This window comes from Rhineura floridana, chromosome 8 (genome assembly GCF_030035675.1).
Source record: "Rhineura floridana isolate rRhiFlo1 chromosome 8, rRhiFlo1.hap2, whole genome shotgun sequence".
In the NCBI taxonomy this organism is placed as follows: domain Eukaryota; kingdom Metazoa; phylum Chordata; class Lepidosauria; order Squamata; family Rhineuridae; genus Rhineura; species Rhineura floridana.
The window spans coordinates 108,771,751-108,786,257 of record NC_084487.1 but is presented as its reverse complement, the minus strand read 5'-3'; the positions used below and the strand labels follow the sequence as shown (position 1 = coordinate 108,786,257).

At 38.5% G+C, this 14,507-nt stretch overlaps 1 protein-coding gene across 1 annotated transcript in view; it reads right to left on the bottom strand.

Annotated features, from left to right (window-relative positions):
- Positions 1 to 14,507, bottom strand: part of LAMB4 (laminin subunit beta 4) — an 87,049-nt gene that overhangs the window by 62,774 nt on the left and 9,768 nt on the right. The window contains exons 2-5 of the mRNA XM_061640346.1: positions 10,273 to 10,391; positions 6,200 to 6,360; positions 1,878 to 2,010; positions 98 to 171 (exon numbers count right to left, since the gene is read on the bottom strand). Of these exons, the coding sequence (XP_061496330.1) occupies positions 98 to 171; positions 1,878 to 2,010; positions 6,200 to 6,360; positions 10,273 to 10,318 (414 nt within the window). The 5' untranslated portion in view covers positions 10,319 to 10,391. The remainder of the gene's footprint in view (positions 1 to 97; positions 172 to 1,877; positions 2,011 to 6,199; positions 6,361 to 10,272; positions 10,392 to 14,507) is intronic.

Below are 14,507 nucleotides of genomic sequence, written 5' to 3'. Positions count from 1 at the left end.
TCCGAATGAGGTTTTCAGCTATATGGCTAATAAATTAAAATTGCTACTCTATACAACAACTTAAATATTACATTTTATGTAGATTTGTGCAGAGTACCTTGAAAGTCAGGATAAGATGGCTGAACTGAAACAAGTTTTCTAAATCCAGCCTAATACTGACATGGCCAATACCTGAAATTGAATGAAAACGTGTTCAGCAATATGAAATATCTACTTTATCTGATGAGTGAAGGGTATAGCAAACTCTACATAAGAACATAAGGAGAGTCCTCATGGATCAGATCAAAGGCCTATCTCAGTTCATCATCCTGCTTCTCACAGTGACCAACCAGATGCCTATGGGAAGCCCACAAGCAGGACACAAGGTCAATAGCACTCTCCACAGATGTCCCCCAGATCCCTCATGCCTCATTCAAAGGCATGAGGGATCTAGTTGCATGAGTGATCTAGCTTGCACAAAGCGGACTTTCTCCATTGAGTATATAGTTTAATTCAACACAGACACAACTGGCAATGAGATTTTCTGGCATCCCAGAGGCTAATTTTCAGGTGGTATAGCCAGTCTCCTCATACCACCCTCTCTGTAACTACCCTGCCACGTATAATTATTACCATTGCAATATAGAGCCTTGTGCTCTCAATGCTTCTGAGTGGCTTTTAAAAAAATCTCATGATCAGTCTCTATCCAGCAAGACAATTGAGAGTTCTCAAGATTGCAAACTGCCCTTCTTCAACCCTACCAACTTAATCCTGGAGATGGGGATTTGGAAATGATTAGAAGAGCTACTTCATCAGGAACTTGCCTAAATGTGCATACACATGCAAAGCAAGCAATATTATATTCTGTCCATGTCACTTTTTGCACAGGAATGAATCCATAAGGGTAATATTGACCCAGAACCTTAATAGAATTTTAAGGAGGTTTTGCAAGGTCATCTCATTTTCTTTGCAGAACCCTTCATAGCACTGTTGCAGAAGTGCTCTTTTCTTCAGAGGGAATGAGTAATTGACACTTTGGGTGGGAGAAGAAAGGGGCATTGGGAAGAAGGGGGCTACAAACCAATCTCGTCTTAGGTCAAGAAAGGTATTAAGCTCACTTTTACATTTTGCCACAGGGACAGCAGAATTTTTCATTTTCAGAGATTGTGAAGGATACAGAGTTGGCCAAGTTTGGTTTCCAGTCCACAAACCTTCTTGGCCCCAGGTAATATGGATGCACGCTTATATTCATTATAAAACAACGGTTGCTTATGCACTCTTTGACTGTCTTTGGCATGTGTGCATACCTATTGTATGGGCAAACAACAGTTCAGCATCTTGAAGGCAACTGAAATGTGCTTTAGTTTCTTGTGTAACTCTTGAAGGGAAATGCAAATGTCGTGCTTGATATTAATTTTATTTATCAGATAATCTTGAAATCTCATCTCATTACAAACTGATATACATTTACCTGTCAATAACAGAAGAAGAGAGGGGCAGGCAGAGAGCAGGAAAGTTCTGCATCAATGAAACTCTGGATGGTTCCCGGCTGTTGTTATTTTGCGGGTGCGAAATTAGAATGGAGAATGAATTTTGCCACTTTCAGACTGTTGCTGTTTTGTGGGTGTGCAGTTAAAATGGATGTGGTGCTCTTGTGCAACAAACCCACTTACACACACACACAAACACACACATATATGTATGTACCTCAAATCGGACTTTTTGCATTGAGAAAACTGATGTTTTAAAAAACCTGTTTCCAATAACTTGTTTGCAATAACTGAATTCACAACATTAAGTCTCCATCTGGAAGCATCATCCATAAAGTGGAATTTGAACAGAGACCATGTTAAAATCAAATTAGGCTAAGGAACTATAATGAATGGAAAGCCACTCACCATTTTCAGACTGCCACCACTTCTTTCGATCAGGCTCAAAAGTTGTGATAACATTTTCAATTAAGTGACTGTTGGCCTGGAAGTCTGGATGATATGGGTATCTAGAATCACAGGTGAAACATTTCTGCTCATCCTAGAAAAACAATTGTATGCAAGATAAATCATTATAGTATTACAACTCTTCCTGGATCTGTTATCAGTAACCTATGCTCTCATGATCTTGTGTTTCGATTATTGCAACGTGGTTCACATGGGCTACTCTTGACAATACGCCAGATGCTGCAGCTAGTGCAGAATGCAGCTGCCAGGTTGATAGAGCAGCAACACAAGATCATGTAATGCCAACTCTAAAATCTCTGCACTGGCTGCCTGAGTGCTGCTGGGCCCTATTTAAGGTACTTGTACTAGTTTCCAAAGCCCTAAATGCCTTCAGAGGCAAATACTGCAGAAGTGCCTCCTTCACTACCAGCCAACTTAATTGGTTCGGGGGGGGGCTCTGCTCATGGTCCCTATCTGGATTTGGTAAGAGGGCTTGTCTCTGGAATGATCTCTCCCTAGAGGTACATTTGTCACCCTCATTGTTAGACTCCAGATGTCAGTTTGGAGAAATGGTTATTTACCCAGGATTTCGTAGTTTGATAGTGAGATATTTAATCCCTTTTTAAAAGTTGATCTGTGCAGAACATCCTACTGCTGAAGAATGGAGGCAGAATTAATATGGCTTTCAAGATAACTCATTGATCAACAACACACCAGATTCAGGGCTCATTATGCAATTATGAACAAGCATTCATATTGGATACCAGCTAATTATGAGTCTTGATGGAACCATTAATGAGATCTTCCTTCCCTTTTCATTCTCTCTATTGCACTCCAATGTCATTGAGTGCAATAAAAAAAGAGTGCTGCTCTTGGGAATAACACTGCAGTGAGGCCAAACTTCTGTATTAAACCTGCCCCTGGCCATTTTTGCTGTTCTGGTATTAATTTTCTATCCCCCCCCCAATTTGGTTTTAATAATTGGATTTTATTGATCACATTTGATTATGTTCTATATGTAAACTGCTTTGATAATTAATCATAGAAGTGAAAAGCAGTATATAAATTATGTAAAATAAATCAGCAGTAGCAATATTTGAATCGGTGTTTTTATGAGTTGCTAATATTTATTTTGAGCATTAATTGCTGTTTAGGTTATATTTGTTGTACATTGCCCTGACCTTTGGAGGAAGGTTGACTTATAAATATCCTAAAGAAATAAATAGTATTGCTTAAAACCCAGCTAGGTTAGGTCATTCTTTTTCTCAATTCAGATCAAACGTGGTTTGGGAAAAATGCATTAAATGCAGTATTTCATAAGAAACGACAGGATACAGACAGGATAGATATGGATTGTGGCTAACATTGTGTACACACCAAACAGTGCTTCCCAAAACGGTGTGAATGCACTGAATGCAGAGTAAATGAGAGAGTGTACACAGCCTAAGAGTGCAATCCTATACACACTTACATGGGAGTATACACCATTGAAACCAATAGCACTTAAAATTTCTGAGTGAACGTGCATCAGATCAGGCTGCAGATGACAACAGACTTAGTTATAGCTAACCTTAGACAGGAAGTCTGAGTCCTGGTTACAACCTCTTATATGTGGTAGCTAAGAATCATTTCAAAAGGTGAAACCCTCCATTGCTCCTAGTCCAAACAGAAGAACTAAGGAGATGTCATAAGAACAACCTGTTGTTATCTCAACTCTTTTTTGGCACGGGGAAGAGTGAAAAATTTAAAGTGGTGACAAATGATGGTGTCTAGGACTGCATAGGAAGCTGCTTGCCTTGAGGTCAGGCAGGGTTTAGGGAAGAAATTCCTTTATGACAAATTAAAAGATTTGTGAATGATTAATGTAAGGCAGAGAAATTTACATGTGTGGATTATTTAGGGATGAAAGAATGAAAAGACTATTTAACAAGTGCAGGCTTTGATTATTAAATGCCTTTTAGATAATTGTTTTCATCATGTAAGCACCTAGTAATAACTTCAGATTTATGGGTGTGGTTTTGATTTAGTGGTTGTCATGCATTTAAGTAAATAATGAACCCTCGGATCATATAGGTTCTGTATGATCAGGGCAGGGGAGCCTTTATGGAAGAGGCAACCAACATAGTATCCTCCAGATATTATGGATTACAATCCCCATCATTCCTGACCGTTGGCCACGTTGCCTGTGGATGATGGAAGTTGTAGCCCCAAACAACTAGAGAGCACCATGTTGGCTACCCCTGCTTTATGAGCTTTTGCTCCCAGTGCATATATTTCATGAGTTGTATATAATCAGCGTATTCAACTGCTTGTTTTGTGTATCAGGCCAGGCTGGCCAGATGCAAGAGAGGATCTAGCATTCTGTTTCTAACAGCTGCATGAGCCTGATCACTATAGGAAGCCTATAAACAAGGGGGCATGAAGGCAAGCGGCTCTTCCCAGGGAACTAGCATTCAGAGGCGTACTACTTGTGGATCTGAAAGATCCATGTAACTGTCATGGCTAATAGACATTGAAAGTCCTATTCTCTATGAATTTATCTAACCCTTTAAAAACGTTCCTATTGGCCGTCACCACATCTTGCAGTACTAAATTCTAAATGTTAATAATATAGTTGTCTGAAATAGTGGTGCACTTCCTCTGTTCTGAGCCTATTACTGATCAATTTAATTGCATGATCTAGTATTTTCAGAGGGAAAATACTAATTAGTTAGTTAGTTAATCATTAGTAGGCTTGCTCTTTTGAAAAATATTTTCCACTTTAACCACTGTTTGTTCTCTACCCTGCCCTCCTTTTTAGATGATATGCGTGGACAGTATACATTTTTGTGGGCTATTATGTTTTGTACAGAAATTAATATGGATACCCAGCCATGAGTACTATATGCATAACCCATGCATGATACATATCACAATTGCCTCTTGCATTTTTTACACAACTCAATTTTTGGTCTAAAATTATATGTCTAAGCATTTGTAAAGGATGGAGCCCCTCAGCCTGCTGGTGTGCATAGACATATATAACCTGGTGCTACCTCCTCCTAAGCTGAAGATAATATGTATCTTCAAGCATGTGGATGTCTACTTAGCAAAGTTTACTGGGTTATATTATTTCTCGAACTCATAAATCCTCTCACAAATGTTTTATTTTCTTTTGCCTTTTTAACCAGACTAAACAAGAAATTAATACAGAATATTAATACAGAATATTCTGTACCAAATCCGAACTGGACGGAATCAAACACATCCTATATATATATATATGGGATGTGCTAGAATTCTGCCCAATTTGAATTTGGTACTGAATTTTCCATTAATATGTTTATTCGCTGTCGTTGCAGATCGGATTTTTATGTAGTGATTTTCCGTAGCTATTTTTGGAAATGGATTTTTTTCAAAATTTAATATATTAATATTGATATTTTTATCGATATTTCCTTGATCAATATTTCCTTTAAAAATATCACTATTCCCTTTATAAATATCAATTTTTTACAAGGGAAAAATGAATCGGTAAAAGCAAACACTTGTGGACAAAAAATGAACTCGAATCAATACCAGCCTGTCAGGTTGACGGAATGATTTTGAACAAGCACCAGCCAATGGATCCCATCCCGTGTGTGTGTGTGTGTGTGTGTGTGTGTGTAAAGAAATCAAATTTCCAACAGCCCTTATCCAGAGGTTGCATTGCATATGCAACTTCAACAATGTAGATGGAAGATGGAGCATTCCCAAACATGGAAATTAACGGCGGGGGGGGGGGGACTGTGGCTGGATGTTATAGCCTCCACACGTACATGTGCAGTGAAGCCCTACAACCCTTTGCATTCTAGCCCAAGTATTTCAAAATATTTAGAGCCTGATTCCATTGTTTTGGTTACCAGAATATGTACTGCATCAGGTGTAAGGAACCCTTGGCTCTCCAGATGTTGCAGAACTACAATTGCCATCAGCCCCATCAGGCATGACCAGGGATGATGGGAGCTGTAGTTCAGCAACATCTGGAGGACCAAGGGTTCCCCACACTGGTTCCAAACAATGTAAGATGAATTGTCAGCAAAACATAGAAACAAATGGATCAAAACAAGACAGGTCACAGGCAGGTTGCAGTCAATGGCAGCATTGTAGAAACAGCCAGAATGTTCCCCAACAAACCCATTTTAAAGAAGGTATAACTGGGGGGAACTGTGGCTGGATGTTATAGACTGTCCAGGACTACTTCCAGTTTAAACATTTAGTACTACCTTCTCAGCAGTTGGAGTTATACATTACAATAAACTCACTTCAAGGTAGCCAATAATGCAGTACTTCTGAGGGCTAAACAGTCCGCATGTTGATGAAGCCGTTAGCTGTTCACTGCGACCCACAAGCAGGTCTCCAATAGACTGATGACAGGAACCATTATCACAGATGTTCTGGCCAAACAGGAAGTCTGTCAGCAGTACTGTCCACAAAAGAGAGATGAAATGCAGCAGAAGGGGCTTGTTAGATGGGCTAGCCCTAGGAATGGGTGAATCCATCAATTTCAGTTTCTCTTAGTTTCTAATTTTTCCTATATGTCCTCCATATTTCCACATCAGTATGCATTTTTTTAAAAAAACTGATTAAAAGTCATCACATTTTAGTGTGATGTTCTTCTTATATCAATTTCTGTTTTTAAAGATGTTTTGTTTTAATGCATTTTAAAGTTTGTTTTTATGATGTTTTAAAGGGTTTTTAGTGCTTTCGTTTGCCGCCCTGGGCTCCTGCTGGGAGGAAAGGTGGGATATAAATCAAATAAAAATCTCTACAAGCAATTTTCCCCAATATGCTTTTTTATGTTATTTTATCCATATATGCATTTTAATGTATACTTTACCCTAGTAAATGTATTTTTGAAAACATGACTTGTCTAGAGAACTGCACTGTAAGTACAAATTCCGAAGGATAACTGTGTTTTGGTGTGTATATTGTTTCAGGAAGCATGAATTAACTAAATTCACCATTAAATATGAACTGAACCAAATTCCTCCCCCACTTTTGTGACAGTTGTCGGTGAAGACAGAGGCTGGCCAAGCTGACACACATCTTTATGACAATGATCTTTTTAGGGAACCTCTAGCCATCAAAGGACAACTCATGCGCAGATGGTCAGAACAGGCTATTTATTGTTTATTTTTATTTTTAGGCTAGGAGAAATAATCTCATCAATCTGATAGTCATTAGTCTCCATTGCTTAGAATCTCCAATAAGAAAGCCTATGAATGTATTTCAAATAACTCACTTTTAAGTCCGTTATTGGTTGGAAGGAAGTGAGAAGGAAATATGAAGCGTGTTCCCCCCTCCTCCCATGTTGGGGGTTAATAATTCTAAAACAGCAGATCTAAGTATGCTACAAGTAGAAACCTGCAAAAATGTGCTGATGGATTTTCTCAGTCCCCTGTCTGCCAGTTCCCTCTTCCCTACTACATATTGTATTCACTACATGTCCCTCTCCTTATGCATGCACTACTCATGCCAAAGAGATACACTGCCAGATGAAAGGTGCAGCTGCTGTCTTCAGCTAAGGAGGCACCATGATAATGCCAGTGCGCTTTAGCTTTTGGATTTGGTGGGTGAGAGCCAGGAAAATGATGGAAGCCTGGTTTTCCCCTTTTTCCAGGTGGCAAGCCTAAAGACTAAACGGAGTGATAAGAGCACCTCCTTGAGCTGAAAACTCTGGCTTGTCTTCATGGGAATGGAGAGGAGCACCTGGAGACTTCATCCTAAGGAGGCCATTCTGGCAGCTCCCACTAGCAATTAGGTTTGGCAAGTAGGACCTGGGGGATTGGACATTGTCACCTGAAGAACTAGAACTATCGGCAGCTGCAACCTCTGCAAGGATATACCACAGTGTGCAGATGCTACAGAGCTGATGGATTTTAAGATGTTTCCACTCCCATCCCCCACTATTTGCTATTTCTTCAGTTTTTATTCATTTTTGCAATTGTTTACAAAGGTTGAAAATAAGGAGAACATATCCATAAATAAAATAAAATATCTCATCCAAAGATTCCAGATAGGATTTGCGAAGAATCATGTGAGAAAGAAAATCATGAATAATTGCAAAACTAATTGTTAGGTCGAGCTGCATTCTGATGTTTTTTTTTCTGGGCAAACCACCTTTAGCATGCTTTCTTTATCGCCCTCAGCAATCTGCACAGGACAGGACGCACTGGAAAATGTTTAAACATCTCCACACACAAAACTCAAAGCTTCAGCCTCATATGGAGACAGAGTTTAGCACCCTATATGTGCATGGGATTAATCTGATAATGTGTTTGTTATAAGGTAGCTATAATATGCAAGTTTGGTTCCCTCTGCTTTCAGATGTTTCTAAATAACCCTTGCATTCACATCTGATTTATAACTATGTATGAGAGGGATGATGAACCTGTAGCCCTTCAATTGTTCCTCATCATCCCTGATTATTAGCTATGTTGGCTAGAGCTGATGGGAGTTGGAGTCCAATAACATCTGGAGGGCCAAAGGTTCCACGTTCTTGATGTATTAAGTACACATTGCTATGTCATTCTATTATAAATCTGTCAGTGACTCTGCCATGAAGGCTGGCCTTTGATCTTAAATTAGGAAAAGAAGAAGAAAAAATAAACCTCAACTCTTGGATTTTCTTAGACATGCAACATAAGTAACTGCATCACTGTAGCCGACTGCAAGCCCACATTTCCTTACATTTCAACCAGTTATAACTGAATCCCATAGATGACTGTATTTTCCACACGATGACAGAAGTTGAGAGCGCATGGAAAATTAGAATCCAGGAACTGTAGACAAAGCCTTTTGCCTGAAATGACTTTAAGCATTTGTCTTCCACTGAGTTAATTTTCCTTTCAGGGATTTTGCTTGTTGAAACATGTTCTCACCTGAAACACTGAACAGATATGGGGCCCCTGGAGGCTTCTTCTGCTTAGCTCAACTTGGTTCAGCTTGTTATGATAGAACATGTGAGTTTTTTAAGAAGCTTGTACCAGTTATGAGGGAATGTAGAGATGTTTTTCATACAGCTTTAGAAACAACTGCTGTGTGCTTATGATGAGATAAGCACTGAAATTCCACATTTCTGTTTAATATTCAGGATACACTTCAAAAGTCAACACTGTTTCCTATTGTATGTCTATTCAACAGTCAAGTACTCTGTCCTGCTTTTTATCTTTCTAAGGCTGTTTCTAAGGTTAGACTTTCTCATTTGGCCCACAATAGTGGCATGACTTTCAGTATCAAGTGGCTCTCCACCCATAGCTAGTCATTGCACTAGGATATTACTGCAACTGGGATAGATGCAGCAGAACTGAAACAGTAAGGTTTTTAAAAGTTCCAAGGATTCTGTCACATTCACACATCATAACAAGAAAAGAAACTCAGGATGGAGCATGGAAGGCATGAGTGCAGCAAGAGAGAGAGAGAGGTTGCCTCAGTTCTGTGTAAGGGTAGGGGAGGAATTTGATTCAGTTTGCATTTCAAGGCAAACCTATCTAATTTGCACTTTCCAAAACCATATGCAAGCTGAAATTTCTCCGAACTTTGCACTTCTCTGAACTTTGCAATGCAGTTTTCCAGGTATTGTGTAAATATATATATGTATATGCATATACTAGGCCAGTGGTTCCCAAACATTTCCCCCCACAAACCACTTGAAAATTGCTGATTGCCTTGGTGGACCACTTAACGGTTTTTCTGCCTGTTGTAGCAATTGTAATGCGCTGCGCTAGATATGTTGGGGTTTATGGGATAAAACAAGTATGAGGTGCTATCTCTAGCAGAGTAAAATGGCAAAATCGGAACGAGCAATAACCAGCCCCACCTCCACCCTTACAAAGTCTAGCAGAATAAAGCAAACAAGCTTTCTCCAGTAAAGTATATAAAATTGGTTTACTCATGACCTTTTCATGAATACTGAGATACAGGCACAGCTTAAGAAATTAGAAAGAAGAAATGTAAGTTATTTCAATCCATAGTTTTCAGTTTCTGGCAAGTAGCCTCCCACCTGTTTGCTCATGTGATAAGGGATAATTTTAAAAATGCAGCACAGCTAGGAGGAGGAGGAAAGGGAGGGCAAAACAACAATCAAACAGGAAGTTACATCACAGCGAACTATAGTTTCCCTTGCGCCTTTAACTGTACTAATGCATGTACAACCCCAGTAAGCATCAGTGACTCAGCTATCAGGAGGTCAGGTGAGCACTGCTGCCCCACCACGCTGTCCACTCCTGGCACCTATGCTGCAAGCTGGTCACCCATGTTCCAAAGGATATATAAATGGGTATATATGAAACCTACAGTACAAATTCCAGAGCATATTTAAAGTCCTTCAACTTACTGAGTTTTAAAAGGATAGCAGGGAGAAGCTGCACCTTCACGTGCATTTTTTAGATATAAATGAAAAACTGGCAGTCGTCTGTGATGTCTATCTCAGCTTTGTTTAAGCATTAATGGTACCTGCAAGAGAAAATTGTGTTATGTTTAAAGCTTCCCAAATGGCTCTTATTATGTGTATATAATGCACATAAACTACTTTGTACTCTGACTACAGAAAAAATAGGGGGGGGATGAAAGCGACACATGAGCTTTGATTTCCTGTTAATGAATAATGTTCCATGAAAAGAATTTCATTTCTGAAAAGTTTAACCAAGGAAATGTCATAACAGAACAGCAGCTTTGTAAAATATATGGTCAGTTTTTTTTAAAAGTGCATATCACAAGCAAAAAGGAACAATATTACTATCATTTAATAATCATAGACAAATCCAAAGGAGTGTAGCTATGGTGTCAGATCTAAGTACACACCATAAACCATGTTACGGTTTGGTCTTACTACTATTATTATTATTAATAATGATATTTATTCATCCCTTTTTTTAAATGAAACTCAAAGCAACTTATAAAAAATCTAAAAAACATGTACAGAATAAAAATCACAGTTCAAAAAGAAAAATCAAAACAATATACCAAGCAAAACTCAGACAATACAAGAAATGAATAAATCACAAAACAATATACAATATAATCCAAATACAGTACAGCATACAATTAGGAGTCCTGTTACAAGCCTGAGTAAATAAAAATAATTAGAAAAAGGGACATCCTCATGGATACTCTCCTTATTCTTTCATCTGAACTCCAAAACCAGTATCTATCTTCCTTTATAGGGTGGGTTTCAAGAGACTTGTTTGATTTCACACTCTCATGAGGGTTTCTTTTCCCCATTTGTTTAAGCCATGACAGTTTACTTTTGAAATTCTTTTGTCCCTGCAGGGGAATAACAGGTCTTGTAACAGATGTGTGAGGGTTTTCAACTGTGATGTTATTAGGAAAATCAGAGGTGAATTCCTCCTCCCCTTTCCTGGAGGCCAACTGGTAAAGGGAGGTTTGCTCTAAATTTAGTGGCTTCCTTCTGGGTTAAATAGTGGATAAAAAGGGTTTAGACTGAATAGGCCGCATTTCCAACAACAGTTTATGGGATTGGGAACACTGCAATGTGTTCCAAACCTTCATCCATATATTGGGATTCCTAAATCTCAATTCAAGACTTCCCCTTGAGCATTTGAATAACTTCTCCCCATTACAGCAAAACTCCTGATAGATTATATAAGACACACAATAATGCTCGCTTCCCAATAAAAGAACCTTGTGAATTCTTCATTCTCCAGTTACAGATGGTTAGAATTGCAGGCTCTGGTAGTTTACCCTCAAAACAATGTTTAAGGTATAAAGAGGCTGAAAGTCAAATTATCTGTTGTCTTAATCAGACTTGAGAATTCCTTACTGCAATGGGTTCTCTTTCTATTCAGAGACGCAGAGGATTCACTCAGACTACCCTTATACAGTACTCATATGGACTCATCTGCCAGCTGGCTGGCAAGACTATCATCCAGAGAATTATTCATATTATGGGAATTTTTTAGCAAATCAAACTTCACTTGGTTCACCCCTGGAATATCCAAGACAGATGACACATCTTTTGCAAGATGAAAATTAATTTCAGTTTGCACTGGAGAATTTAAAGGAACTTCACGATTAACATGAAACTTTCCAGTAATGATGGACTCCATCATACTCTTCTCTGTGCTTAGAAAATTTGCTGGAGGTGCAAATGTTTTATACCAGATTCTATCAGGGGCAGGGCACATAGCACAGAAGTTGTAGCTTGGAGTCCTGACACTACTTGTTTAAGCAGGTTATTTTATTAAAGATTTTTTCAGCAAATGCAGAAGTCAAGAGACAATAGTCGCCTCAAAAAGATATAAGGACTATGTTCGTCTCATCCAACCCATTTAAGTCATAATCTCCAACATCAGTCTTTTAAAAGTCAGAAACAGAGGACCCATCTTTATGTATAATACCACCATCATTTCCAGGTGTATATGAGGTATAAGATCCAGGGGGAGAACAATTTATTACAACTTCAGAAGGTTCCACATGACAAGAACATTGTAGCTGTCTATCATTTTGCTCCCTATGCTCATCAAAAACAGTATAACCCTCTAAATCCACTTCCAAAACCAAATACTACCTGACAGTAAACAATACTTGTTTACGCACACTAGTTCTCTCCTTGCTTTGGTGCTGAGGACCATTTCAGCCAATTAAATAAGTCCCAGAACTTATGTCAAACTGTAGGCTCATCTCTGCAGCATGTACAGTATTTTAAAAACTGCATCTGAGCATGTGGAGAGTACCTTTTTCACCACTGGAGGTGGAAAGTGATAGAAACAGATAGATGTTGAATATCAGCAAATCATTCTGGCGAAACATTTAATCTACATTAATCACCAAGATTTGACTTTGCATATGTGCTGCTTAAATGGGGATTTCTATTTCTCATGGCTTTGGTGATTCACCTGATTAAAAATGGCCAGCATCTTTCAGCAGCTGTAAACTTTTCTTCTAAGGGTTTTTGTACTTTACATTGTCTGAAGGAAGAAAGACAAATCTGTCTCTTGGGATCTCCTTTTTGGTTTGATACTGTTTGAATAATGATACAAGATTCTGAAAAATCATAAAGCCAAAATATGACAAGGACCAATTTAAAAAAGTGATGAAGTCATGTGTTTTTTGGAATACTGTATCAGGCTGGGCATAATTGCATGGAAATCATGTACAAAAGCATCTGTTCTGCAGTTTGGCTTGGGTAAAAATAAACCAGTCTGTATAAACTATAATTTCAATTAAGAGAATGGAATCTTTTTCAAAAAAGGGAAAGAGAAGGGGAAGAAAGCAACTTTTTACTTATAAGCCAGCCTCCTGCCGGCACCCTTATAATTAGTGAATCTGATTAGTGAATCTGATAATTTCAATTTCTCATTTCTAAAATCTTAAATTCAGTCCTCCACATTTCCACATCAGTTTCTGCATAATTTTTAAAGTTCTCATTAAAATTCATCAACATCTTAATGCAAATGATGCCTAATATAACACATTTTTGTATGCAGTTTTGCATAATGCACACATTTTTGCAAATCAGATTTCTCTAATATAACACATTTTTGTATGCTTTTTTCACTGATATATGCATTTGTATGTACACTTTACCCAAATATACATTTTTGTACACATTACTTGGCTGGAGAACTGCATTGCAAAATTAGGACAAGTGCAAATTTTGAAGGTAGGCTGTGTTTCAGTTCATGTATTGTTTTGGAAAGCGCAAATTAAGTAAGTTTGCCTTTAAATGCAAACTGAACTAAATTTCTCCCCCATCCCCATATATAAAATTGGGAAGGCACACAAGTCACTTTGTTAGTCTTCCCCACTATGGTGAAATATAGATGCCATTTTGGCATATAAGCAGAATATAAATCAATCAATAATGACGTATTGTATTTCTATTTAAGTCAGGAGTGGCTGACTGTTTTCGGCCAGAAAGCTGCATTCACACTCGGCCAACCCTCTGGGGGCCACATGTCAGCAGTGGATGTTGCTATCCCACACTTGCATGCACATTCTCATATGCACACAATTATGGGACACACACATACAGGGCACACACAGGGACACAGCCCTCTTCCTTTACTGATCCATGCAGATCAGTTGAGATGGGGGTTAGCACCAAATCAAATGATCAAGAAATCAATCTGATGGCTGTGGAGGGAGCAATTTGCATTCCCATCAGACTTCTAGGCTTATACAACAGTGCTACATCTATTTTAATTTTTTGTCTTGTTTGTGGCCACCGCCAAAGTTGACAGGGTCTTGAGGGCCAGAAAAAAATGCTTGTATGGGGACGACGACTAGATCAGGGGAACCCGATTTTTAAATGATAGTAATTATTTCTAAATGTGCATATATACATATACATTAATATTATGCAAATATGTGTCTGTGCCCAGAATCTTTTAAATACCTATCAAAGCTACTGCTCAGAAGTAAGCCCAACTGAGTTCAATGGAGATTACTCCCAAGAAAGTGTATATAGGATAGCAGTTGGGTTAGTACGTTAAGGAAAACAAGTTAGAAGAGTGACCTGGACATTGTGCCTGCAACATCTGTAAAAGATGCAAAACTGAATTCAACATGTTTAGTTTGGCTCATAGCTGTTCTCCATGCCATCCCCGC